Source organism: Acartia tonsa, chromosome 2 (assembly GCF_053477335.1).
Source record: "Acartia tonsa isolate MP-2025a chromosome 2, ASM5347733v1, whole genome shotgun sequence".
Classification (NCBI taxonomy): Eukaryota; Metazoa; Arthropoda; class Copepoda; order Calanoida; family Acartiidae; genus Acartia; species Acartia tonsa.
Window position 1 is genome coordinate 17,358,143 of NC_137261.1, and position 26,022 is coordinate 17,384,164.

Sequence of the window (26,022 nt, forward strand, 5' to 3'; positions counted from 1 at the left end):
ATATAAACAGTCTAAACAGTGAAATAGAATACTCAAAATATATAAACATGGGACCTTTTTCAAATGCGGTTTTTAGCTCTAAAGAGCTATTTGACGAGCATTCTTTAAATGAACTGAGTCTTTTGGATGGTGAACAAAGACTGGCATATGTGTATGAAAAAGTTAAAGATAACATGGAAAATATATTTAGTGAATTTTATGCAAGTATTGATAATATTGACAATGAGATGGATGACAATAACAATGATTCTGAATTAAATGAATATAAGGTAAAACTAGATTTTCTTAGAATCAAAGCTCTAAAAAAAATGATATGTCATTACTTGTTAAAAGAGAGGCATTTCTATTTTCAGGGTCGGTTAGTCCGTACGACAAACGCACTAGGGGTCAAATCATCTAGGGAGACAAACATACTAGGGGACAAATCATCTAGGGAGACAAACATACTAGGGGACAAACCCTCTAAGAGGGCAAACATACTTAGGTACTGATATACTAAGGGTATATCTCTTAAGTAAAATTCTCTAGCATTTTTCTTTATAATATAACAAATTTTAGTGGTATGTAAGGGTTAATTTTGTTTTGCTAGGTTGTATCGAGTTCGAAACCATTCTGTAAGGTAGACAGAATAGACTTTGAACAAACTGTCGGTGTACCTGTACGTACAGGTCTCATTCCTCAGTCTAAACCCGTTTGGATTCTTCCAAAAACAGGTCATATTTGGGTCAGGTTTAGACTTCCAACTGACTTTTAAAATTGTAAAATAATGATTACCCCGAGGCTTACAGGCAACTGACGCAAGGCTGCCGAGACCTTGTAAAATCCCATATACATATTATATTATACTAGCGGCTTCGCCCCTAGCCTCTAGGGGCTTCGCCTTATATAGTTTTAAGAAGTCAACCCTCCTTAATAGAAATATTCAAAAAATTATTTTTTGTTTAATTACTCTGTGGTAAAATTAAACCCAGGTTGTGCGCTTTATGCACAAAAATTTTAATTTGTACAAATTAAACCCAGGTTGTTTGCCGTATACACTAAAATTTCAATTCGTAAAAATTAGACCTAGGTAGTTCGCATACACAAAAATTAAAATTAAAAAAAAAATATTTTGATTTTTTTTTTGGGGGGGGGGAGAGATTCATGGGGGCTTCGCCCCATGTTGCAGTGGGGTTCCCCCACCCCAATTACTGCTCTTTGTTTTAAAAAAAAAAAAAAAAAAAATTGAAAGTGGGGATTTTTTTATTTTTGGGGGGGTTGGGGTGTCCCACCCCCCCAAGAAAATAGCTTAAAACCACCAGAGGACCAGTAGGTATATTCCCAGAAGGGTAGAGCCCAATTTGATCAGCAGTTACTGAGGTTTTACAAAAAATGTAAAAAAAAAAATTTGGCGGGTTAGATTTTTTTTATTTTTGGGGGGGTTGGGGGTGTCCCACCCCCCAATAAAATAGCCTAAAACCACCACAGGACCAGTAGGTATATTCCCTGAAGAGTAGAATCCGATTGGTTCAGTGGTTACCGAGATCTTAAGGGACAGACAGACAGACGGACAGACAGACAGACGGACAGACAGACGGACAGACGGTCAGACGGACAGACATCAAGCTACTTTGTATTATAGATTAATTATTCAGGAGTTATCAGAAACTGTTGAATCAAGTTTGAAGCCAGGATACAATATTTTGACTGACAAACATAATAATAAGACCAGGTAAATACTATTTATGACAAACAATGATAAAATTTACGGAAGGATGAATTATAGAAAAAAACTTATTTTCTACTTGGTTGTAGGAGGGTTATAGTTTTGATTAGCTGTAAAAAAGTGTCATAATGACAGAAAAAATACTTTTTTATATACTTTATCTCTTAGCAAATACATATATTTCGAGAGATCTAAAGTTATAAGACTGATAAATTTATGTACATCCCCAATGATGATACACAGAATTACGCTATCTGTAGAGTATAATTAGTGGTTGAAATGTTTGGACCCTCAACTTAAAGAACCGACGAATCAAAAAACAATAAAAGTCGCCAACGTTGTTATAAAAACTAAAATGAAAACGTTATTATAAAACATTGGGGACTTTTGTAATAAATAGCCCAATGTCCCCACCCTCCCCCTGTATATCAATCTTCTGGATCAAATTAATTTAATTCCCATTGATCAATTACTGTTTATAAACTAAATTAAAAAGTTCTATTCATAATTAATTTTGTTTAAATTTGGATGAATGAATTAACAAAAAAATGATTAATGCTTTGTATAATAACATCAGGGAGGAAGGGGACATTGGGCTGTATATTACACTAGACCCCAAAGTTTTACAATAACTTTTTCTTATTTGATGGATTTACAACTTTGGGGACTTTTACTGAATTTTGATTGGTTGGTTTCTCAGTTAAGTGTCTTAACGTTTCAACCACTTATTATAATCTACAGAAGGGGTAATTTTATGTTTTATCTTTGGGGATGTATATCATCTTATCGGTCATTGTCTTATCCCTTTAGATCCTTGATCAGCATCCCAAAATAGGCCCCGTCCCCTTCCTCATTGAGTTCTCAATTAAAAACCCCAAAATTAAGAATGGATATAGAATACACATGGATATTATGACAGGGGAAAAGTTCACTCAACTTAGGTTGCTAACATCGACATCAATCATTGGTCATTTCATTCATCCAGTAGGGTTAAGTAGGTTGATGGAGGGAATCGTTATTTTATCCAGTTACAAATTTAACTTTATTAGAGTTCATGATAATCTGGTGTAAGATCCAAGTAATAATAAATCCATTATGGCATCCCAAAACAGGCCTCGTCTTCTCAATTAAAAACCCCAAATTAGAAGTGATTAATTACAACAAGTCTGTCTTAAAGATATCAAAATTAATATTTAAAGTTTCAATCTTTGGATGAAATTTTTTAAAGTCAAAAAACCTTACTGCTTTATATTTGTTACTAATGGCGACGCCCCTTACATCTAGGTATTCAAAAGGGCAGAAGAATAGCTGAAAAGTGAAAACATACCAAGAATTTAATCTACAATTTAAAAAGCCTAAAACCATCCCGTGACCTATGTGAAGCTTCCTTATAAAGAAAAACCTAATCAGTTTAGAAGTTATTGGAATCTTAGATTTCAGACACAAAAAAAACATATTAATTTAATGTTTGTTTATTTTTTTTCTTGAGCTTCGCTTATAACTAGCAAATATATTGTCATTTTGAATGACTTTTTAACTAAAAATTAAGTATTCCAAATTTCAATTTTAGGAAGGGGTTTTACCACGTGCAACTGATTTTAATGCTGATTAAATATTTTTTTTGTAGTTCCAAATGCACAGAAGAAAGTATACTGTCCGACAAGGTTGAAATAAAATCCAGTCCTGGTCAGGGAAGGTTTCAGGTAAACATATTTCCAGTATGACTTTGATATCCGCCGATTTAGAACCCACTGTGGGCTAGAATTGAATCAAGACAAAAGTAAGTGCCGAGCCCTGGGGCCTATGTATAGTGAAAATAGACATAAAACCACGATGATTCCAGGTAAAACCAAAATATTTCAGCGGGGGCTTTTTGAGAAAATTAGATTTGAAAATTTCAAGTTCAATTTTCACCCCCTAGGAGTTGCCGCATAATCATGACAAGAAAAGCAAATATTATTTATTTTAAATTTTAAACAACTTTGCTTTTATAAAGTTCTTCATAAAACCACTCCTGAAGGGAGTTAATAAATGGCCATTTTTATCACTTGCTTTGCAAAGGTCACGAAAATTCAGCCTAAAATAAATCATATATAGAGAGGTTTTAAGAAGGACTTCATAAAAGCAAAGTTGTTCAAAATTTAAAATGAATAATATTGGCTTTTCTTGTCATGATTATGCGGCAACTCCTAGGGGGTGAAAATTGAACTTGAAATTTTCAAATCTCATTTTCTCAAAAAGCCCCCGCTGAAATATTTTGGTTTTACCTGGAATCATCATGGTTTTATGTCTATTTTCACCATATATAGGTCCCAGGGCTCGGCACTTACTTTTGTCTTGATTCAATTCTAGCCCACAGTGAACCCGTTCTAATCCATACTAAAAAAAATCATGTATAGCATCGTAATGCAGACAATTCTCCACGAATATCAGAATGAAAAATGAATACGAGTTTTGTTAGTCCCTAGTTTAATTTATCATTTTATCCTCGAGTAGCTGGATATAATTCGAAGATGTATACATATTTCTTTGTCGATTATGATTGGATGGATAGGCAATTGCCGAGCCCAGAAAAAAAACTTATTTTAGTTTTCATTTTAAACAAGGATGATATCCATTAAAGCGAAGCTTTAAAATCAGAAGGAATTACAAAAGAACAATAACTCTTGTAGCGTGCCTGAACTTTATTAGCAAAACATTAATTTGAAAGTCTAAACAAAATTGTACATAAATTTGATGCAAAATTGAAAAATACAGGATACAGAGCTAACCTTAACGAACATACGGTCCATAATTATAGAAAAGTTTCGCTTTGAAAAATATATTGTTAGTGTTTTAATCATAAGGATAAAAAAAACAACGCATTTTTTCATAGAATTCTATAGATCCTTTATTTTGAATAGATTTTTTTGTATTCTTTTATCAGACAAGGTTAATAGAATTAAAATATCTTTTTAAGAGGTTTTTTTATTGTTTATTCTTCAAGAATTTACAATGAAAAAAACACTTCAATAGACAATAATTAAAATAATGACTGTATAAATTTGTATTAAACAAAGAAACAAAATAAATATCAAGCATCTTTCTGTGTTTTAATTTTTGGGATCATGTAAAGAAAACAAAGTCATTCCTAATTAGGACAGAAGTCACTGGAAATTGGTCTAAGGAAGGCTACTTATGTCCTTCATCTAACAAAATCTAACTTAAGGGAGGTGACTTATGTCCTTTGTCTGACAAATTCTTACATTAGGAAGGCTGCTTATGTCCTTCATGTTGCAAAACTTATCCTTTCTGTCCTTCACATAGCAAAACCTCACAAAACATAGCATTTCTGTCCTTCACATAGCAAATTCTTGCAAAACATAGCAAATTCTTGCAAAACATAGCAAATTCTTGCAAAACATAGCATTTCTGTCCTTCACATAGCAAATTCTTGCAAAAAATAGCAAATTCTTGCAAAACATAGCAAATTCTTGCAAAACTTAGCATTTCTGTCCTTAACATAGCAAAATATTGCAAAACATAGCTTTTTGGTCCTTAACAGGAGATCAGAACTAAATCAGAACACACATAACAAGTTAGTTCTGATCTCCTGTTAGAAGAAGGTAAGAAAAACCTATGTTTTGTGGGATTTTGCTATGTAAAGGAAATTGAAACGTTTGGACACTTAACTTTATTAACCAACCAACCATTACAATAAAAGTCCCCAAAGTTATTAAGCCAAAAAATAAGAAAACGTTATTATTAAACTTTAGAGACTAGTAGAAAACAAAAGAAACTGTTTAGAGTGTCTGTCCATCCAGCCTATGCATTGATTACACCTTGTGAAAAATAATCCTTTCCCCTGGGCTATTCACGTAGTATATTATTTTTTTCAGGGTTAAGGGAATTGATACATGTTATATATAGAATATAAGTGGTTATTATGATAGGGGAAAATAGTCGTCAATTTAGGTTGCTAACATGGACAACAATTATTAGTCAGTTACTTTCCCCTGGGCTATTCATGTATTATATCATTTTTATCAGGGTTAAGGGAATAGATATATATATAGAATATAAGTGGATATTATGATAGGGGAAAATAGTCGTCATTTTAGGTTGCTAACATGGACATCAATTATTATTCAGTTCCTTTACCCTGGGCTGTTCACGGAGTATATTATTTTTATCAGGGTTAAGGGAATGGATATCCTTATAATAAAGTAACAGGATGTCTGTCTGTTTGTCTGTGTGTTTGTACTGAAGAATCTCGCTAACCGATAAACCGATCGGGTTTTCCTTAAGGTGTAAGTTGGGAATCTTTGATTTAGCCAGCTATGAGTTTCACTTTATTTGAGATCATGAAAATCTGGTGTAACATAAAGTAATTGTTAAGGGGTACGAGAAAAGGCTTATGATCAAAAAACTTAAAGTTTATTAGTATTATTAAGATAAGTCTTAATATTCCTGGCCAATAAGCATCTTCTCCACAACTCATTTTGTCGTAAAGTTAGTTTACCACGGTATACAGGACTTGAATTTCTATATCATAGACAGCTTTTCGAGGATATTAAAATGAAGAATTATAAACAGCATTGTCAGTCACGAGGGTCCGAAGGTCTGGGTTTACAAAACTGGTATTATTTTATGATTTTTATTTTGATCTTTGTGGAAAATTGTGATACTATACATGATTTTGAGTAATGCTGGTTCTAATCCAGCAGATAATAATCGGATTCGAAGCTATGATTAGACAAATACTAGTTGTTAGAAGAGAAAATATGTATTTCTACTGATTCCTTGCTACCTGGTTCATTATCTATAAAGATGTACATATGCATGATATAATAGATTGAAATGTTACCCAGCTAGAATTATTACAGTCCAGGCCAGATTAATGGATAAATTATTACTTGGATGTTGTATCAGATTCCTTGATACCTGGTTTATCTATAAAGATGTACATATGCATGGTATAATAGATTGAAATGTTACCCAGCTAGAATTATTACAGTCCAGGCCAGATTATTTGATAAATTATTACTTGGATGTTGTATCAGATTCCTTGCTACATGAATTATCTATAAAGATGTACATATGCATGGTATAATAGATTGATATGTTACCCAGCTAGAATTATTACAGCCCAGGCCAGATTAATCGATATATTAATACTTAGATGTTGTATCAGATTCCTTGCTACCTGGTTCGTTATCTATAAAGATGTACATATGCATGAATATGATATAATAGATTGAAATGTTACCCAGCTAGAATTATTACAGCCCAGGCCAGATTAATGGATATATTATTACTTGGATGTTGTACCAGATTTTCATGTAAGAAAGTGAACATTATAGTTGGCTAATATAACGATACCCAACATCAACCCACTTTACCCCATCTGTTATCCTCATACTGGATGAACGAACTGACCAAAAAATTAGGTCCATGTTAGCAACCTGAATATACGATAATTTTTCCCCTGTCATAATATCCACGTATATTCTATATCCATTTGCCAGATTCATGAGGAAAATCAGAGATTAAAATGAATAGAATATTTTTCTTTATATAAAATTAGTCAAATTTTAAAAGGCTTAACAACCCTAGCCTCAATCAGCCTAAACCCCCTTATTTAGGTTATCGAAGCTGTCCATTTATGAGCGGCTATATTCTATATCCATTGATCAGATTCATGAGCAAAATCAGAGATTAAGATAAATAGAACATTTTTTCTGTATATTAAATTATTTAAATTATAAAGGACTCAGCAGCCTCAGCCTGACATAAGCCTTCAGCCTTATTCAACCTTTTTGAGTTCTAAGGCTGTTTGTTCATAAGCGGCAGTTTATATAAGCTGCTGGACCTATAAACTGGTGCGGATGCGGCTGATAAAGGGCGCAGTAAAAAAAAACCGCTAAATTTCTACGATAAAAAGAGGATTAATTCTAGAGTAAATTTTCTATGTTATTATAAACATGCCACTTATCTATGGAACTATGGAGAATTTGACCAGGGAGGGAGTGGACTGTTATTCCAATAGTCCCCAAAGTTTCATGAAAACGTTTTCTCATTCGTTGGATCTTTTTTGGACTTTCAATTAATTGAAATTGGTGGTTTGATTAAGTTGAGTTCACACGTTTCACCCACAAATTGTTATCTACAGAAGGGGTAATATTGTGTATCATTATTAGGGATGTATATCAATTATCGGCCATCTTCTTATCCCTTTAGATCCCTGAATTTGACTGAAAGAGACATACGAAGAAAAAAAGAGTAAAGGGGAAAGATATATTTTTCAGGAATCTAAAGGGACAAGAAAATGGCCGATAAATTTATGTACATCCCAAATAATGATAAACATAGATTATAATTAGTGGTTAACACTCAACCTAATAAACAAACCAATCATAAATCAGTAAAAGTCCTCAAGGTTGTTAAGCCAACGAATAAGAAAGCGGTATTATAATACTTTGGGGACGAGTGTAATAAACAGCCCAATGTCCCCTCCCTTCCTGTATATTTTTAGTTGATAGCGTAATCAAGAGATAATAAGGCATACCAAGGATAAATTTCTAGGCTCTCTGTTGTTGAATAAATATGGCTTCATGCGGAGATATAAATAGAAGGTGTCTATTCCTCTAAATTCAGGGCTGTAGCAAAGATTGCAGAGAATTTTGTAAGATAAATTACTCATGTTTTTAGGTCTATTATTAAAGGCGAAGCTTTTCTATACTTAGGGCCGGCCCGTCCGTACGTCTGTATGTAAGGGTTAGTTCTTTTCGTTTATTTAGACATGTTTGAATTGGCCTATCGATTTCAAACTTTGCATAATGATTTATTAAGTTAAGTAAGTAAAGGTAGCAAAGCAACTCTATAATCATTTCCAGAAAGTCCGCAGATTTTCACTTTTTATATGATATAATCATCCTATTCATCTGTGTTTTGGAATATTGATTCCTATAATAACAAAGTACAGAGTTATATTCAAAGCACCTCTATAATCAAGTCCTTCAAAAAGTTAACATGTCCTAAAACAGTATATTGTTTTTAACAAGTTTTGCAATAAATTTAGACTTACATTTATGTTCTGCGTATTCAGTTCTGACATTCTATGTATGGATCTTCGTGTAATGTCCTACCTTTTCAGAGCTTCGCTTTTATGGATGTTGTCATCCTTTTTAGGTCTATTATTTTACAAGATATTATCATTTTAGAGATTGTATACATAACGGACTAATATAATATGTAATTTAGACCGCACATTATACAAATTTAAGCAAACAGCACATGTAACAAACTTGCATTGGAGAAGCGAAGCTGCTATATAAGTAACTTTGTCTGTCGGTAAGTCAATAAGGCTATCGGGGAAATGTGATTTTCCCAGCTACAATTTAAGATAAACGACTGATTTATTTGTGAAGAGTCCCTATACTAATAAACATCAAGTATGTATTGTACTTTGTCTGTCGGCCTATCAGTCATGCTTTAAAAGATAAATATTAAATATACAAAAACAATTTAGGAAAGGTTTTGTGATTTTATTCTATTATATTTTTCTATTCTTGATTTTAATAAATGCTTTTCCATGATTTTTTGTGCTTTGTTAATTATTGATGTTGTCATCCTTGTTATATTTATATTTTGTTGTTTAGGTAGCTAAAGAGTTGATACCTAAGGGAGAAATAGTCGCACTTGAGAGTCCAGCTGTAAAATTTTCAATTTCTAGGTAAATTCAACAATTTATAGATCACGAAATCATTGTTCATTATTTTTTGGATACTACTAGTGGCTACTGCTCTGGAGGCCTCTGGGACCTTTTGAGGTATGTTATTCCCTAATTCAAATAAAAGTTTATAAAATGTAAAAAAAAATTGGGGTGTCATTTGTTTGCATTTTTCTAGGGAGAGTGTTAGGGTGGTGGTTCCCACCCCCAAAATAAGCCATAACCTTTACAGGAGAAGCTATATTTTAAAGGAGAACCATATCGGTTTGCAGTTTGCAAGAAAGATCCCTTGGTGGAAACAAACCGACACAGATACTTTTACTTTATTATTATCTGTTTCAGAGAAAGTGAGGGGATGTGTGACAGCTGTGGCAAATTTATTCCTCTTAATGAAGAACAGACATCACAAAGAATTCAGTGTCATGACTGCGCCCAGGGTTAGAATAAGGACAATATTCTTTTTTTAGAAAATAAGAATGACAACATTCGTAAGTGGTGAATTTAAATGATTTAGCACAGCTAAATAGAACAACGGGCAACTTTAGTCATTGCTTTAATGTCATGGGAATTTTGAGAAGAAATTATAACTAATCAGGATTGAATATAACAAGGTGTCCACCCCACTACATCCCACCTTAAAAAGGGCCTATTTACAACCCCGTAATACATCCACCTAATACAGCTTATGCAAATCTTAACAATAAATTTGTATGGTCTATCTCCTATAGCAGCTGAGATCTCAAAAATTACTTTTACTTTCTATAAAAAAAACGACATTTTAAAAGATATAACTTATTAATCATTTTGTCCAAAACTAAAAAAACTTAGTTTGTTGGTGTTCATCAAAATGTAAAGAGCAAGCCATATCTTCACATCACAAGTAAGTTTTAATTTTGGTAGGTAAGATTTTTTATAGTCTTAGTTGTTAGTTCGTCGATCAGGGACGTCCAAGCTTTTTTTTATTTCTTTTTCTTTAAAATATATCATTTAAAAAAATATTAATAATTTCTTCAATTATTATAAATATTCATTATAAAGGCTAATAAACTTTGATATAATCAGCCAATAGTATATCAGTTTTTTGTTTCCTTAGACATCGGCAGCCGCGCGTCAGCCGCCTGTAAGCCCTAGAGAAAACAATTGTTTACAATTTTTAAAATCAGCTAGAAGTCTAAACCAGAGCATAATATAGCAATCCCTCATTTCCAAAAGGTTTTTCAAAGCATCCAAACGGGTTTAAATCGTGGCTGACACGGGGCTGCCGAACCCTGGTATTATATTCTTTGTTTTCTTTTCTGTAGAATTTAATTTTAGGTTTGAATGTAAGATTAGATTATCACAAGTTATGAGAAGGGAGCATCCCTCTCTGGGGAAACTTTTCTTAGTTTTCAGGTGAATTTTTGGCCAGTGGCGTGCAGAGGGGTGGTGTAATCACCTCCATGGCAAAATTAAGCGGGTGCTTCAATTTACCAATTTAGAAACGATTTTGTCACCTTTTGAGTGAGAGATGGACACCCAAGTTGATTTTGCCGGGGGGTTGTACACACCCACTAATAGATCCCTCTTGTTGTCTGAAATACCCCCCCTCTCCCCCAAAACTAACGCGCTTCTTGATTTTGGTTTAAGGGGGGGTGTCAAAATCCCCCCCCTGGCAAAAGCCTCTGCACGCCACTTAACATTCATTAATATTCATGTAATAGAAATACTAAGTGTATAATTCTATAATTGGTTAGATTGTAAAACAGTATCGGAACAAGTCAAACTTATTGATCAAAAAGTGTACACATTTTGGTTCAAAATGACAGTTTTTTTCCTCATCTCATTTATATAGATAGTTGAATTTCTGAGGAGTTTTTCGTCTAAAATTTTCCCAGCTTGTATCGTCGGATTGAATCATGTACAAGTAAACAGGGAGGGAGGGGCATTAAACTTTTTATGAAACTAGTCCCCACAGTTTTATGATAATGTATTCTTATTCTTTGGCATAACTATTATTGAATTTTGATTAAGTTGAGTATCCAAACGTTTCAACCATTAATTTTTCTTTACCGAAGTGGTAATTTTTTGTATTATCATTGGGCATGTACATCAATGTTTATCAGCATTGGCTTATCCCTTTAGATCCCTGACTAGTAAATATAATAAAAAATCGAAGTCTGCTTTAGATTCTAAGTGTTCCATGTTATTTTGTCTGATTGACCATCTAATGGGTAATGGATCTATTATTCATAGGGAAACACAATTAATAATTTAATACGCACTAAATATTAATATGCGCTTTTCCAGTATGGCTTCCAATCTGATTAATATCTGCTGGATAAATACCGGTTCTAATCTATACTTTAAAAAATCATTTCATCGTATTGCAGAACATTTTCTACAAATATTGAAATAAAATTAATACCAATTTTAATAGTATAATTTTACATTTTAATGTTCACGGAAAGCTGTCTATAATACGATGTGATAAATAACTATTATGGCTTCTATAAATCTGTTTAAATGTATTTCTTAGGTGTAAATTTTTTTCTCTTGTATCTATTCCACTTTATAATTCATTCATTTTCAGACATTTGACAATTTTCCCCCACGTATGGCTTCGAAACCTAATATCATTCGCTGGAGTTGAACCGGTTCGCAGTATTACAGACAATTTTTAATGTTATCATTTACCGCAAAGCTTTCTATAATACATTGCAATAAATAACTATTAAACCTCTTGATGCAGTAGGCATTTTATGAGAAAAGAAGTTTTTTAGATAGGTGTTTTTTTAGATGGGCATTTTTTGAGATAGGTGTTTTTTGAGATGGGCGTTTTTTTGAGATATGCGTTTTCTGAGATAGGCGTTTTTAAGATGACCCGAACGAGGACATAAGGTTACAAGGTTTTGTGATTTTTATATCAATGCTGTTGCTTTAAAGATGAAGGAGCAATGCCTTTGGTCAATAAAAAGCCAAAAAAATTTGGCAAGCACGGATGGGACATAAAAAGTCCATAAATAAATAATCTTCCAGTGACCAATACCAGATTCCCTGATAAAATTCAGCATTTAGAGTTATCTATCGCATCGTATTATAAAATTAAAATGAAAAATTTTAAGATTAAAAATCAGTTTTGTTAGCCCCGAGAGGCCAAAGTCCTGGACTAACAAAACTAATATTGATTTTATGATTTTTATTATATGAAAAAGTGTTTGTAATACGATGCTATACATGATTTTTCATTATGGCTGATCACCTGTTGTAATCCAACTGATATTGATCGGTTTCGAGGCCATACTAGAATATTAACATATATTATTTCAGAATATTTACACAGAAGAATTGTAAATTTTTCCTGCATCATTATTCAAATTTGATTGAGATACATGCATCCGGTAATCAGGTATAATTATTAAAGGTGTTGAGGCCTCTTGTGGAGGGGGAGTCGAATTCGATAACCCATTTTTTTATTTAAATTTTAAAAGAAATTTTTTTAGAAATTTAAATTTTAGTTTTTAAAAATTTAGGGACGTGAGAATTTTTTTCTAGATGAAATTTATCTTGTGCGGGTGTTGGTACCCTCCTCCAAAATAGTTATAAATCTTCCCAGAACCTATGAGAAGCTACCCTGTAAAGGTGAACCATATTGGTTCGGCGGTTAGCGAGATCCTTCGGAACAGACAGACAGACATATTACATACAGACAAAGGTCCTGTTACTTGATACAAATTTCCTTTTAGAACTCTATTAGAGAGTAAGAAAAAAAACCTAAATATACAATTATTTGTCCAAACACGTATAAGAAAAATATGAAAAACAAGACAGGTGTCAAAAACACAATTTTCTTTCCAGTCATATACAAATACAAAATGAATGTCCATTTACTTGATAACTATGTAATAGTTAAAAATTCTTTACAGTTAGCAACAAGGTATTAATTTTTTATTCGTGTTTTAATTAAAATGTATCAAAATAACTGCACAGTTACATATTGTTTAATGACCAATTTTACAGGGATCTGAAGTGATAAGACAATGGCTGATAAATTGATAGACATCCCAAATTAAAATAAACAATATTAGCCCTTTTGTAGATTACAATTAAAAATTTCAGGGCAATTTTGATATTCCGCATGATATACAGAGGCTGTTCTGTTTGGTTGGTCATCCTGTCACCTCTCCAGCTCAAATTCTGGAGCTCAACCTGGTGGCCATAGCATTTATCAGGTATAGTTTGGTTGGTCATCCTGTCACCTCTCCAGCTCAAATTCTGGAGCTCAACCTGGTGGCCATAGCATTTATCAGGTATAGTTTGGCTGGTCATCCTGTCACCTCTCCAGCTCAAATTCTGGAGCTCAACCTGGTGGCCATAGCATTTATCAGGTATAGTTTGGCTGGTCATCCTGTCACCTCTCCAGCTCAAATTCTGGAGCTCAACCTGGTGGCCATAGCATTTATCAGGTATAGTTTGGCTGGTCATCCTGTCACCTCTCCAGCTCAAATTCTGGAGCTCAACCTGGTGGCCATAGCATTTATCAGGTATAGTTTGGCTGGTCATCCTGTCACCTCTCCAGCTCAAATTCTGGAGCTCAACCTGGTGGCCATAGCATTTATCAGGTATAGTTTGGCTGGTCATCCTGTCACCTCTCCAGCTCAAATTCTGGAGCTCAACCTGGTGGCCATAGCATTTATCAGGTATAGTTTGGCTGGTCATCCTGTCACCTCTCCAGCTCAAATTCTGGAGCTCAACCTGGTGGCCATAGCATTTATCAGGTATAGTTTGGCTGGTCATCCTGTCACCTCTCCAGCTCAAATTCTGGAGCTCAACCTGGTGGCCATAGCATTTATCAGGTATAGTTTGGCTGGTCATCCTGTCACCTCTCCAGCTCAAATTCTGGAGCTCAACCTGGTGGCCATAGCATTTATCAGGTATAGTTTGGCTGGTCATCCTGTCACCTCTCCAGCTCAAATTCTGGAGCTCAATTTGGTGGCCATAACATTTATCAGGTATAGTTGCAATCTCGTCTGGGTGCTTAGTACCAGGGATCTAAAGGGATAAGACAATGACCGAGGATTTGATGTACATCCCTTCAATTTGTGGTTGAAACGTTTGAACACTGAACTTAATGAACAAACCAATCAAAATTTGATGAAAGTCCCCAAGGTTGATAAGCCAACTAAAAAGAAAACGTTATTGTAATTGTAATTGTAATACTTTGAGGACTAAACTAGTCCTTAAAGTATTACTAGTGAAATAAACAGCTTGTATGTATGTATGTAGCCTTGATTCTCTGAAGTTAGGATTCAGATGCACGAGGAGATTTGAGGTGAGAATCCTTTGGCCAATCCTAGATTGGTAAGCTTCGCGCACAGCTGGGTGTATATTTTATGTTACATTACAAGCTGACCCGCAATTCTCGTGGAAGCTACTCAATTATTACATCACCCTGGCCTAGAGTTTTGGCAGGTGTTCCATATTAAGCCACCCTAATTAATGGCACTCTCATATGAATGAGGAGCATGGACGAGGGAAAGCACGATTACAGTTGCTTGATAGGTAGGATCCTAACTTCCTACAAACCTCCCTCCTTACAACCTAAGGGCATCTCAGGGAAGGTTGCGTGATTATATTATGACAAATTGCAACAGCATTTGTCATCCAAATGCAATATCTATGAGGGGCTTGAACTCGGATTTTCCCAACCACAGCGTAGTGCGCTAACCACTACTCTATGGGACACCCAGCTTGCAAACAGCTTGTCCGCTTCCTCCCCGTTTCAATCTAGTTTGAGTGCTTTTTAGTTTGGCTTCAAAACGAATTAATATCCGCTCGATTAGAACCAGTTCTCATCCATACTGAAAAATCTTATCGTATTTCAGACAATTTTCCACGAATAATTAAATTAATACTAGTATTATTCTAAATTCTATAAATATTTGACTAGTACTAGAAAGTCTTAGTATAAAATTTTATAAATTCCATATTTTATGCATAATTTTACATTGCATAAGTTCAGTTGCAATATGATAATATTTTAGCAATGGATATAGGATAAAAGTGAATATATTGTCAGGGGAAAATTTCTCGTCAATTTAGCTTGCTAATATGGACCTCATGTATTGGTCAGATCGTTCATTCAGTAGAAGGGGTTGGGATGTTGTAAAAGCTGTGTTGTAAAGGGGGGTAACGTTATGTTAGCCAGCTAAAAGCATTAATTTATCAGAGTAAATGAAAATTTGGTGCAACATCCAAGTAATAATATATCAGTTATTTAAGCACGTTTTTCCAAATCCACATTTCTTTTATTTAGAGGAAAATTATAATTACTGCAATAGAAATATAAGAATAGAAGCATATTCTGAACCCTTTTTTCGTCAAATCTAAGAAGGAACATTTCTAGCAGACAAAAGTATTGTTTACTTTCGACTCAAGCTGATGTGGATTCTTAACAAATGAAGACTCGCTACTCAATAGTGAGGCAAAATAATTTTTGTAAAAAAAATCGTCCAAAAGTACATTAAAAATCTACAAAAATTAAACAAAATCATATGTATATAACCCTTTTATGATTTTATTTAATTTTGGTAAATTTTTTTATTCAATTTTGGAGGATTTTTCACAAAATGATTTTGCCTCACCAGCGAGTTGCCAGCCTAACTTATTTTTTAAGAATCCACCTCTGTTTGAAGCTTTCAAATTTAAGACGAAATTTTTGGGCAATTAATTCTGATTCCGCAAAGCTTTCTACTAAGAAAATATACTGTTTACAGCTGACTTTTATCTATGTATGAAATGAAAAAATACATGCGTTCGTAACAAAATGTGTACACAATTTCAACCAACGAGATTAAATGTATGTACTGATGCGATTCTCCTATTGGCTCAATCAGACATTACCTCTCTTTCTTAGTACCTTTATTATTACTGCACACAAAAGGTTTCTGATATTACACTGTCAGCAATACTAATCAGGCATCTAAAGGGATAAGACAATAGCCGATAAATTGATGTACATCCTCAATGATGATTCTAAAAAAATACCACTTCCATAGTTTACAATTAGTGGTTGAAACATTTGAACACTAAACTTAATGAACCAACCAATTAATATTTAAGTCTCTAAAGTTGTTAAGCCAACAAATAAGAAAGCGTTATTATAAAACCTTATGGACTTAGTGCAATAAACAGCCCAATGTCCCCTCCCTCCCTAAATCATAATACATATATTGATAGACACATCTTAAGAAAGAAAATTTATAATATTTCATTTATTATACATAAAATATTGGTTATTGTTGGTTCTTAAATCTTCATTTCATAGGGACAAGTCATGCTTTATGCTATCTATTTTAACATAATAATATAGTTACAAAACAATTATAGAATTGGTTGAATATTTTTAATATTTTAGGTTACTGCGTCAAGCTGATTATTTCAGTGATGTAACTATGAACAAACAAGAACTTTCAAAATCAGAAATTGCAATAGGTAGGCTATAAAAGATAAAAGCGGCTAAAAAGATGTTTAAAAGCGGCCAGACCGCCATAGATGTTATAAACATAAATGTATGCTCCATAATGATGGGAATGTTGACAAGTAAATCAGAGGTCTACCTTGAATAGCAGCTGAGTAAATCACACTTCATTTATAGAGTTACGGACAGACGGAAATACAAAATAAATTTTAAAGTAGCTTTAAAAAGTATCATAAAAAAGTAAAAAATCAGCATGTTTTAAATGGAGTTACGGACTTTCTAGTAACGATTATAAAGTTACTACGGTTTCTAAATCGTTCTATTATAGGAATTATAATGCATGGTTTGAATTCAATGATAGGCCAATATACATTGTAATTGACCTCTAGAAAATTGTATACTAGCCTTTTATTGGTCATTTTTTATCGAACATATAATTGTACATTCTATATCCGCGGAAATCTGTTTATAATACGATGCAATAAATAACTATTTTTTGTCCAGGTGTTCTGAGTGCAATTTTAATTCCAGTAATCAATATAAAAACACATTCAATTGAATTGACGTACAGACTTTCTGGTAACGGTTATAGAGTTGCTACTCTTCTTAAATCGTACCTAACTTTAATATGAACAATCTTGCAAAGTTTGAATTCAATAGAACAATTCTAACATGTTTGTTTTGTGCAGGTGTTCTGAGTACAATTTTAATTCCAGTAATCAATGTAAACACACATCCAATTTATCATACAGCTAAAGATCTCGAACAGGTATAATTTTTTGTAGGGTCCGGTTGGGCCGGATACTTTTTTGGCCGGATACCGGATATCCACTTGACTTATAATGTCGGATTTCCGGTATCCGGCCTGATATCCGGCAAATTACCGGATAACCGGATATCTGGCATTACAAATCAGCCGGATATCCCATATCCGGATTGTTTTAGTATCCAGTATCCGGCCCAAACCTACTTTTTTGTAAAGTAGGAAAATTCTTTTTAAACTTCTTTTAAAAATTTTCTACTGAACCGATTGAGTTCTCAATTTAAGGGAAGCTTCACATATTTCACATAGGTTTTAGGATATTTTATGTTACATTTAATCCGTGGGATGGTCGTAGGCTGTATTATTGCTCTATATCTATTCCTTTGAATACAGAGCCCTTTAGATGCTAGGGGCACAGCCCCTAGTTAGTTTATAATTCAAACAAAAGCAAGCTACAATTGTTTAAAATAATCAAAAAACTAAATAAATTGAATATGTTTAATTTCGAAGCTACTCTATAATTGAAGTCAGTTCGTCAAGCTATGGAGGAAATGTAAGTTTCTCAAGCTGCGATTAAAGATAGACAGCAGAAATTTTTAGAGAAGATTCCTATAACATATGTGCATCAAATCTTTGCATTGTTTTCTCCGTCTGTTGGTCAGTCATGCTTCAAAGTACATAAACCTTATTTGTTGAAGGTTTCTTGATATTCTATTTCTATTTTCATCTGTTCTATAATTTACTATGTCCGTTTGTTCATTACATAAATTTTAATGCTTAACAATTTAGGTATGTTGTCATACTTGTTATTTTTAAGATTAGTACTTTTGCTGCCATATATCCTGTGATAGCCTCGAGCCTCAACCATTCCTGTCATCCCAACCTTGTCAGAGTTTCTGCTATGGATAAACTTGTTCTTGTGGCAGCCAGAAATATTCAAAAAGGTAAGAGCTACAGTTATCCGTATAAAAAAAGTAACAGGATCTCTGTATGTTAGTAACAAAAGATCTCGCTATCCGCTGAATCGCTCAACCATTCCTGCAATCCCAATTGGTTAACCTTGTCAGAGTTTCTGCTTTGGATAAACTTGTTCTGGTGGCTGCCAGAAATATTCAAATAGGTAAGAGCTACATTTCCAGTATGTCTTCGAAACCGAATGATATCCGCTGGATTAGAAACGGATCCAAACCACACTGAAAAATCATGTATAGCATTGTATTACAAACAATTTCCCACGAATATCAAATTAAAAACCATAAAACTAATACTACTCGGGGCTAACGAAACATCTTCACCACTCTTTTAGACATTTTTGTCAATGTATTTCTTCAACCTTCAACATTTCTTACAAAAAAAAAACAATTTTGTTTTTATTCCTTATAATAAATATTTTTTTCAAAAGAAAATAGTTAATTACAAAATTCTAATGAAATATTATTTGTCAATTAATAGAAAAAATACTTGTATCGCAAGTGAAAACTTCCCCCACTCACAAGGTCGTCCATATGAGAGGGGGGGCCGGGGCATTTAACTTTTTGTTTTTAGGGGGTAATACATCCCCCCTCAACCCCAAGCCCTACCCCCCCCAAAAAAAAGGGGGTTAGATAAAGGCTAGTTGGGTGGTTGTAGGGAAGCCTGCTCGTGATAAAAAGATTTTGACACCATTTTTTATTAATTATGATAAATTAATTAAAGGCGAAGAATTAACTGACATGTACACTGTTCATTGGGCTGAGTATGATACGGAGCAAAGAAAACAATATCTCAAGGTAAGATAGGAAGCGTAGCAACTATATAATGTACTGTTCATTGGGCTGAATATGATACGGATCCATGTGTCGCCGCGACTAAGCCTTAAATTTTAGCCCGTTTTGAAGATTTGAAATATCTTTATGAAAGAGTGATTGTCTTAATTAGATTTAGACTTCTAGCTGATTTTTAAAATTGTAATAGGTTGATTTGACTTATTAAACCCACTTTTCAGAAACTAATCATAAATATCTTAATTTCCAGTATGAATTCGAAACCTATTTATATCTACTGGGTTTGAACCGATTCTTAGCTATACGGAAAAATTTTATTACAGCCAATTTTCCACATATAATAAAATAAAAATCAATGTAGAAAAGAAGATATTTATTATTAATTTCTGACAGGGGAAAGTGGGTTAAATTAACCAACAATTTTAATTTAATAAAAAAAACACTGTATTATATTCATTTACTTTTTTACATTCAAATATTTATATAGTTTATTCAATATTCATGTTTTAATGAAAAATAACGTCAAAATATGTTTTTGTGACGTTAAAACATTAAATATTTTTTTACATTAATAAAATATCCGGAACCATTTATAAAGAAACTGTCTATTCAGTATGAAACAAGAATAACAATATCCATAAGAAGTTCAATAAAAGATAAAAATCTTCTGGAAGTGTGTTGTTAACCCTGAACAGTCCCGTTGGTGGTGATGGCGAGGGGGGGGGGGGAGATTTTATCTCATTTTCTTTTAGTGAAAGATAGAGGGCTATAACTAACTCACTTTTTAAATATGGGGATGAAACAAAACTAAGAGTTATTTTGTTTTTAATATCTCTATCCCGGCGGGCACAGGATGCCAGTAAACCTGGCAGGTCCTTCCAGGATATGAGTAAAAATACTTTTTGACTGAAACAAAGCAGTTTATGTTACTAAAATATCCAATATTAGTAAATCCTAATAGGAAACATGGACGTTCAAGTCAGGTTCCAGGTATAATCCTGCATGTCTTTATCCTTCAGGTCTCAAACAATCTGTAAATTGCTTCTGTGACCGCAATCTTTGACTTAGAGACTCAAAATTTTAAACATAAGCTTTTTAGATTATAGATTAGCTGCGCTAGGATTGAACCCAAATCAAAATATTTACAGCTTTTTTAATCAATTAATTTTTGGTAGTGCAGCTACTTTATGTTTGTTTTCTTTACTGTCAACCATAGTTATATTGTAATAACTTATAGCAATATCATAATTTGTGATTTATTGACCATTTTTAAATACGATAGGTTTTATTTGATTTAACTGTATGATAATTCTCTACATATAATTTGCTTAAAATTGAATTGCAATGGATTTAGTATACGTGGATATATTGACATGGGAAAATATGTCGTCAATTTTAGGTTTATAATATGTTTCTCATTTATTGGCAAGTTCGTTCATCCAGTTGGAGGGGCGGAAATGGGGTATCATTATTTTGGCCAGCTACGAGTATAATTTTATTAGAGTATTATGAAAATCTGGTGCAATATCCAAGTAATAATATGTCTGTTTTTTAAAAGCGAAGCTTTTCTATAAGTAGGGTCGGTCCGTCCGTCAGAGACGGATAACTTTTTTCTTTAATTTAGGCATGTTAGAATTGTCCTATCGATTTCAAACTTTGCATGGTGATTTCTGTAGTAGTTAGGTACGATTTAGAAAGCGTAGCAACTCTAGAATCATTACCAGAATGTCCGTACGTTTATTTTAAACTTGTTAATGTTTTACTTTTTTAACAACAAATTTTTATGTGATCTAATTATCCGATTGTTCTGATTTTTGGTATACTGATTGCTGGGACAACAAAGTACAATATTATAAGCAAAGCAACTCTATAATCAAGTTCTAAAAATTTAAGTAAGTCCATAAACATTATCATGTATCGAGAAGTTTTCCAACAAATTTACTCACAATTTTGCTTTGACTCTTATCTATTTATATTCTGATTATATTAAGTTCAGACACTATACAAGTGTTAATGTCCGTTTGTCCTACCGTTTCAGAGCTTCGCTTTTATGGATGTTGTCATCCTTGTTAATGCAAAGAATCCTTTCAATATAAGGTAATCTATGAAAAGGAAGGATTAATTAATTCAAACTTTTTCTGGCAAAACTAAAAAGAATAAGTTGTTTTTCAGTAAAATTTTGTTTTGGCTCAATTCTGATTGAAATTTATAAAAAATATCAAATGATCCAAAAATAAGAATGATTACTAATATAAGAAGTTATTTTGTTATTTTTAGTGTTTTATCATAGGTTAAGTCATTTTGGGTACATTGTATGTAGCCCTAAGGGTTTGGCCACCTCCGGTAAAATTCTTGCAGTGTTATTTGCTTGCTGGGGTTAGGGGTTCATTAAGATACTATTTTATACCTTTAATAGTTAATATGCATAAGTGTATGTGTTATAATCGCATGCTCTCTTTTTAATTCTAATTTTGAATAATTTTTTTTTTAATTTTTAGAAGAATTTCCACTTTGACTGTGTCTGCTGTGCTTGCAAAAAAGATTGGAATAATATTGAAGATAATCCTCTTAAAACGGTAATATATTAAATTTTTTTCCAACACGACTACGGAAAACCTTTTCTGGTTTCTTTTGGAAAGTGTACGTTTCTGGCAATTAATTCTATATGAAATTGCCAAAAATTAAACATCGTACAGTTTTTTCATGTAGCTGAAGGGAAATGGGTAAGAAGGGTGGGGGGTAATAAGTGCAGAGGGTTGTGGGGAAAATTGTCACTTAGAATTGTTTATCTGAGTCACATTCCCTAGCCCCTGCTGGCACGTAAAAAAACTGATTTTAATGTACTGTGATAAATTGATACTCGCAGCTGGCAAATTCAAAATTTCTTTGAAGCTGGCTAATTTAGGAAATAAAAGGCGACTTTACAATTAAAAGTTTAAATGTAACACAAACAAAATTGTGTCTCTGATTAGATTACCACCGCTAGTTACATTAAACCAGGGAGGGAGGGGACATTGGGCTGTTTATTACACTAGTCTCCAAAGCTTTATAATAATATTTTCTTATTCGTTGGCATAACAACTTTAGGGACTTCAATTGACATTGATCAATTAAGTTAGTTAAGTGTCCATCATATAAACCACTATTTTGTGAATAATCATTGGGAAAATACATAAATTTATCGGCCATTGTCTTATCCCTTTAGACCCCTGATAAAAAAACAGTACAGTAAGTATAAGAAATATCTTTGCCCTGCAGAAAAAAAAGTATTGTTTATATTGATGAAAAGTTATATTTGCCCAATTTTCTCTTTCATTGTTAGTAGCGCAGCTACTCTAAGATTATATCATGTCAGCAGGAACATCCAAGCTTTTTTATTTATGGGGGTAAAAATGAGGGGTTCCAAAATTTGAGGTGGGTAATCTAATTTATTTTGAAAAATTTTGAGGGGGGTAAAATTTAGGGGTTTTAAAGAATGAGGGGGGGGGGTAAACACCGCCTTACCCAATACCCTTGGACGTCTATGCATGTCCGTTTGTTACTCTGTTAAACTATTTCATGTGTTATAAATAATTTTAAAACTAACCCTTACCATATACAACCATTTAAATCGTTGACATAGTTGAACCATAGTGACGCTTTATGTTCGTTTCTCATAGTTACTTTGTTACTTATCAACTACCTCATATAGGTGAGTCTATCCATGTCCATGACACTTTAACGTCAGGTCTAACAACCCAACAGCCGAATCTCACGAACTTTGTCTTGTTGGGACAAGGCTTTCTCCCTAATCTGTCTATTAAAGTCACGCATCTGACATAGCAGCAGTAGAAATATCTGACATAATTGTACTTGTTATTTAGAATGAAGATGAGAGAAAGGTGCCATGGAACCAATACATGGAAAGAAATCACACAGAACAAATAGTTCTTAGTAAATTATTTGAAAGAAATTAAAAATAACCTCAACAACATCCTTAAGTGTCACAGTTTATAAGTAAAACAAGAATGAAAACATTCATGAAAGCGAAGCTCCAAAATCAGAAGGAAGGACAAACGAACAATAACTCTTTTAGAGTGTCAGAACATTAATTTGTAAGTCTAAACAAAACAGTACATAAATTTGTTACAAAATTGATCAAATACAGTAAGGATTTAATAATAGAGATACCTTGTTTATAATATTGTACCTTGTTGTTCTCGGCACTATTATATAAAAGGTCATATGAATAGGATAATTATATCCTATAAAATACATTTGAAAGATAAAAATTAGCATGTTTCTGGTAATGATTTTAGAGTTGCTACGCTTCCTAAATTGTACCTAACTATTATAAGAATCATCATCCAGAGTTTAAAATCGATAGGAGAATTCTAACATCAGACATTTCTACATGAAAGTAAAGAGCTAATGTTACGAAAGGACGTACGGACGTAACGTCCTTAATTATAGAAAATCAATAACAATATTTCCAAGATTTGGACAATATATTGAACAGCTTCGAAACTATAAAAATATTTCCAGTATTGCTTCGAATCCGATTAACAACCACTGGATTAGAACCTATTCTCAGTCATACTGAAAAATCATGTATAGCATCATATTATGGACAATTTTCCACGAATATTAAATTTAAAATGAATGATAAGGAATTTATTATTGAAATATTTTAACATAATTCAACATTCAACATAATAATAACTACATAATTGTGAAAAATTTACTTATTATGAACATTGATGATGAAAATATATCATTGTAAAAATTTAAGTTTATTCAATATTTGTTTTTAAAAATCTAATGTAGTTAAAATAAAATTGATATATAAAAAGAAAAAATCTATCTAAACCTTATAATAATTATATTTCCAGTTTGGCTTCAAAACCGATTTATATTCGCTGGATTAGAACCGGTTCTCAGCCATACTAAAAAATCTTCTATAGCAAGCATCGTATTACAGAAAATTTTCCAAGAATATCGAAATAAAAGCCATAAAATTAATACCAGTTGCGCTAGCCCGCGCCTAAAACCGGTTTTAATCTTATACGTTTTGATTATATCTTCCGCAGAAAGCTGTTTATAATACATGCACTAAATAACTATAGAACCTCTTTAACGAGGATATTAGGTTACAAGGTTTTGTGATTTTCATTTGACTAGAGCTAAGATTTTATAATTGATGAATATATAAAAAAGATTCTCAAAGATAAATACATTTATACAATCTCACTCATAATGACTAAGTTTTTATCAAGGCTTAGCAGCCGAGCCTCAGCCGCGAATAAGCCTCTTGTGTGCAAAACATTTCTAAAAGACGGATTGTCTGTTTAGAAAAAGGTTTAGACATCCAGCTGAATTTTAAAGATATATATTATGATGATTTCACTGAGGCTTAGTCGCGGCTGCCGAGCCCTTAGTTTTATATTTCAGTAAATTTAGTAATATATTTAAATATTTCTTAGCAAAATGGATGAATTTTTCAATGTTTTTTCCAGCTTTTATTTTAAAAAATAGGCAAAATAAGTTTTGCCATCGTAAAAATGTAACACCTCATAATTGTCCTTCTTTATAAAGTGAGATCACGAAAAAAGTTTTTTTTTCTTCATAAAAATGCAGTAATTGGAATTAGGGTTAAAAAATAGTGTTAAGAATTAAAGATTTATCAGAATAAAAGTTTCTTTTTTTCTCATATTACCTTGCACACACATTCATTTATCAATCCATTACAATATTTATGATAATTATAACAATAATAAGTTTGAAAATCAACAAATTTGCTCACAATTTATACATTATTTTTTTAAAAAATTTATTTAATATGATTGAGAGTTAATTTTATAGAACTTTTTTTTTTACAAATTTTAGTTGCTTGTGCAAATAAAGCTTTTTATTTAAAATTTAATACTTAGAAATATAGATTTTTTTGTATTTTTGTTTTGACAATCAGACTAGAACACTCATTTTGACAAAATATTTAGATTTCTTTAAATACCTTAAAATAGTTCATTAATTATACATTTATATTTTTGTTTCATCTTTTGTTTTCACTTCTTCCTTGGGTTGTTGTTCATTACTAGACAGTCTAGCTGCTACTGAATCAGCTGACTGATCACGTGGCATAACAACAGCTGACTGATCACGTGACATAACAACAGCTGATTGATCATGTGATTGAGCAGCTGTTGTTGTTGTGGTTTGGTTGCCAGGTGTTTGTTGGGCTGGGGGTGTTGCTGTTGTCAGTGTTGTGGCGATTGTGACGTCATTGGATGTTTCTATTGCTGGGGTGGTTGGAGTAGATTCAACTTCATTTTCCTCTCTGAAATAACAAACAATTATTAGATCTAGTGCAGTTTACGGTAAAATGTTCCTGGGAACGATTTTAATAAAAACTCTAGGTAAAATAATGATGTTTGATGAATATAAGTTGGAAAGAAACAATAAGCTGACACTTTTAAAGTAAAAAAGTACACTGTAGTATAGAAATAGTTTTCAGAATGTGTCTATTTTAGACCAGGGATCTTAAGGATAAGACAATAGAGTATAGATTCTTATGTTTCCATCCTATCTAAAAAATTTTTTTTACTTAACCGTGAAATTGCTTTTTTTGTAAGAAATAGCTCTAAT

At 32.8% G+C, this 26,022-nt stretch overlaps 2 protein-coding genes across 2 annotated transcripts in view; one reads left to right on the forward strand and one right to left on the reverse strand.

Moving 5' to 3' along the window:
• Positions 1-24,236, forward strand: LOC145305897 (SET and MYND domain-containing protein DDB_G0273589-like). The gene is made up of 15 exons (XM_080147757.1): positions 1-269; positions 1,635-1,711; positions 3,333-3,408; positions 9,346-9,419; positions 9,759-9,853; positions 10,245-10,296; positions 10,731-10,808; positions 12,723-12,801; positions 13,512-13,624; positions 16,810-16,886; positions 17,562-17,641; positions 18,453-18,579; positions 19,331-19,404; positions 21,897-21,974; positions 23,262-24,236. Exons 1-15 carry the CDS (start codon positions 48-50, stop codon positions 23,352-23,354), a joined length of 1,395 nt encoding a protein of 464 aa, XP_080003883.1. The 5' UTR covers positions 1-47; the 3' UTR covers positions 23,355-24,236.
• LOC145305909 (uncharacterized) overlaps positions 24,041-26,022 on the reverse strand; it is a 64,791-nt gene continuing 62,809 nt past the window's right edge. Inside the window, exon 9 of the mRNA XM_080147781.1 lies at positions 24,041-25,714. Coding sequence (XP_080003907.1) covers positions 25,417-25,714 — 298 coding nt within the window. The 3' untranslated portion in view covers positions 24,041-25,416. The remainder of the gene's footprint in view (positions 25,715-26,022) is intronic.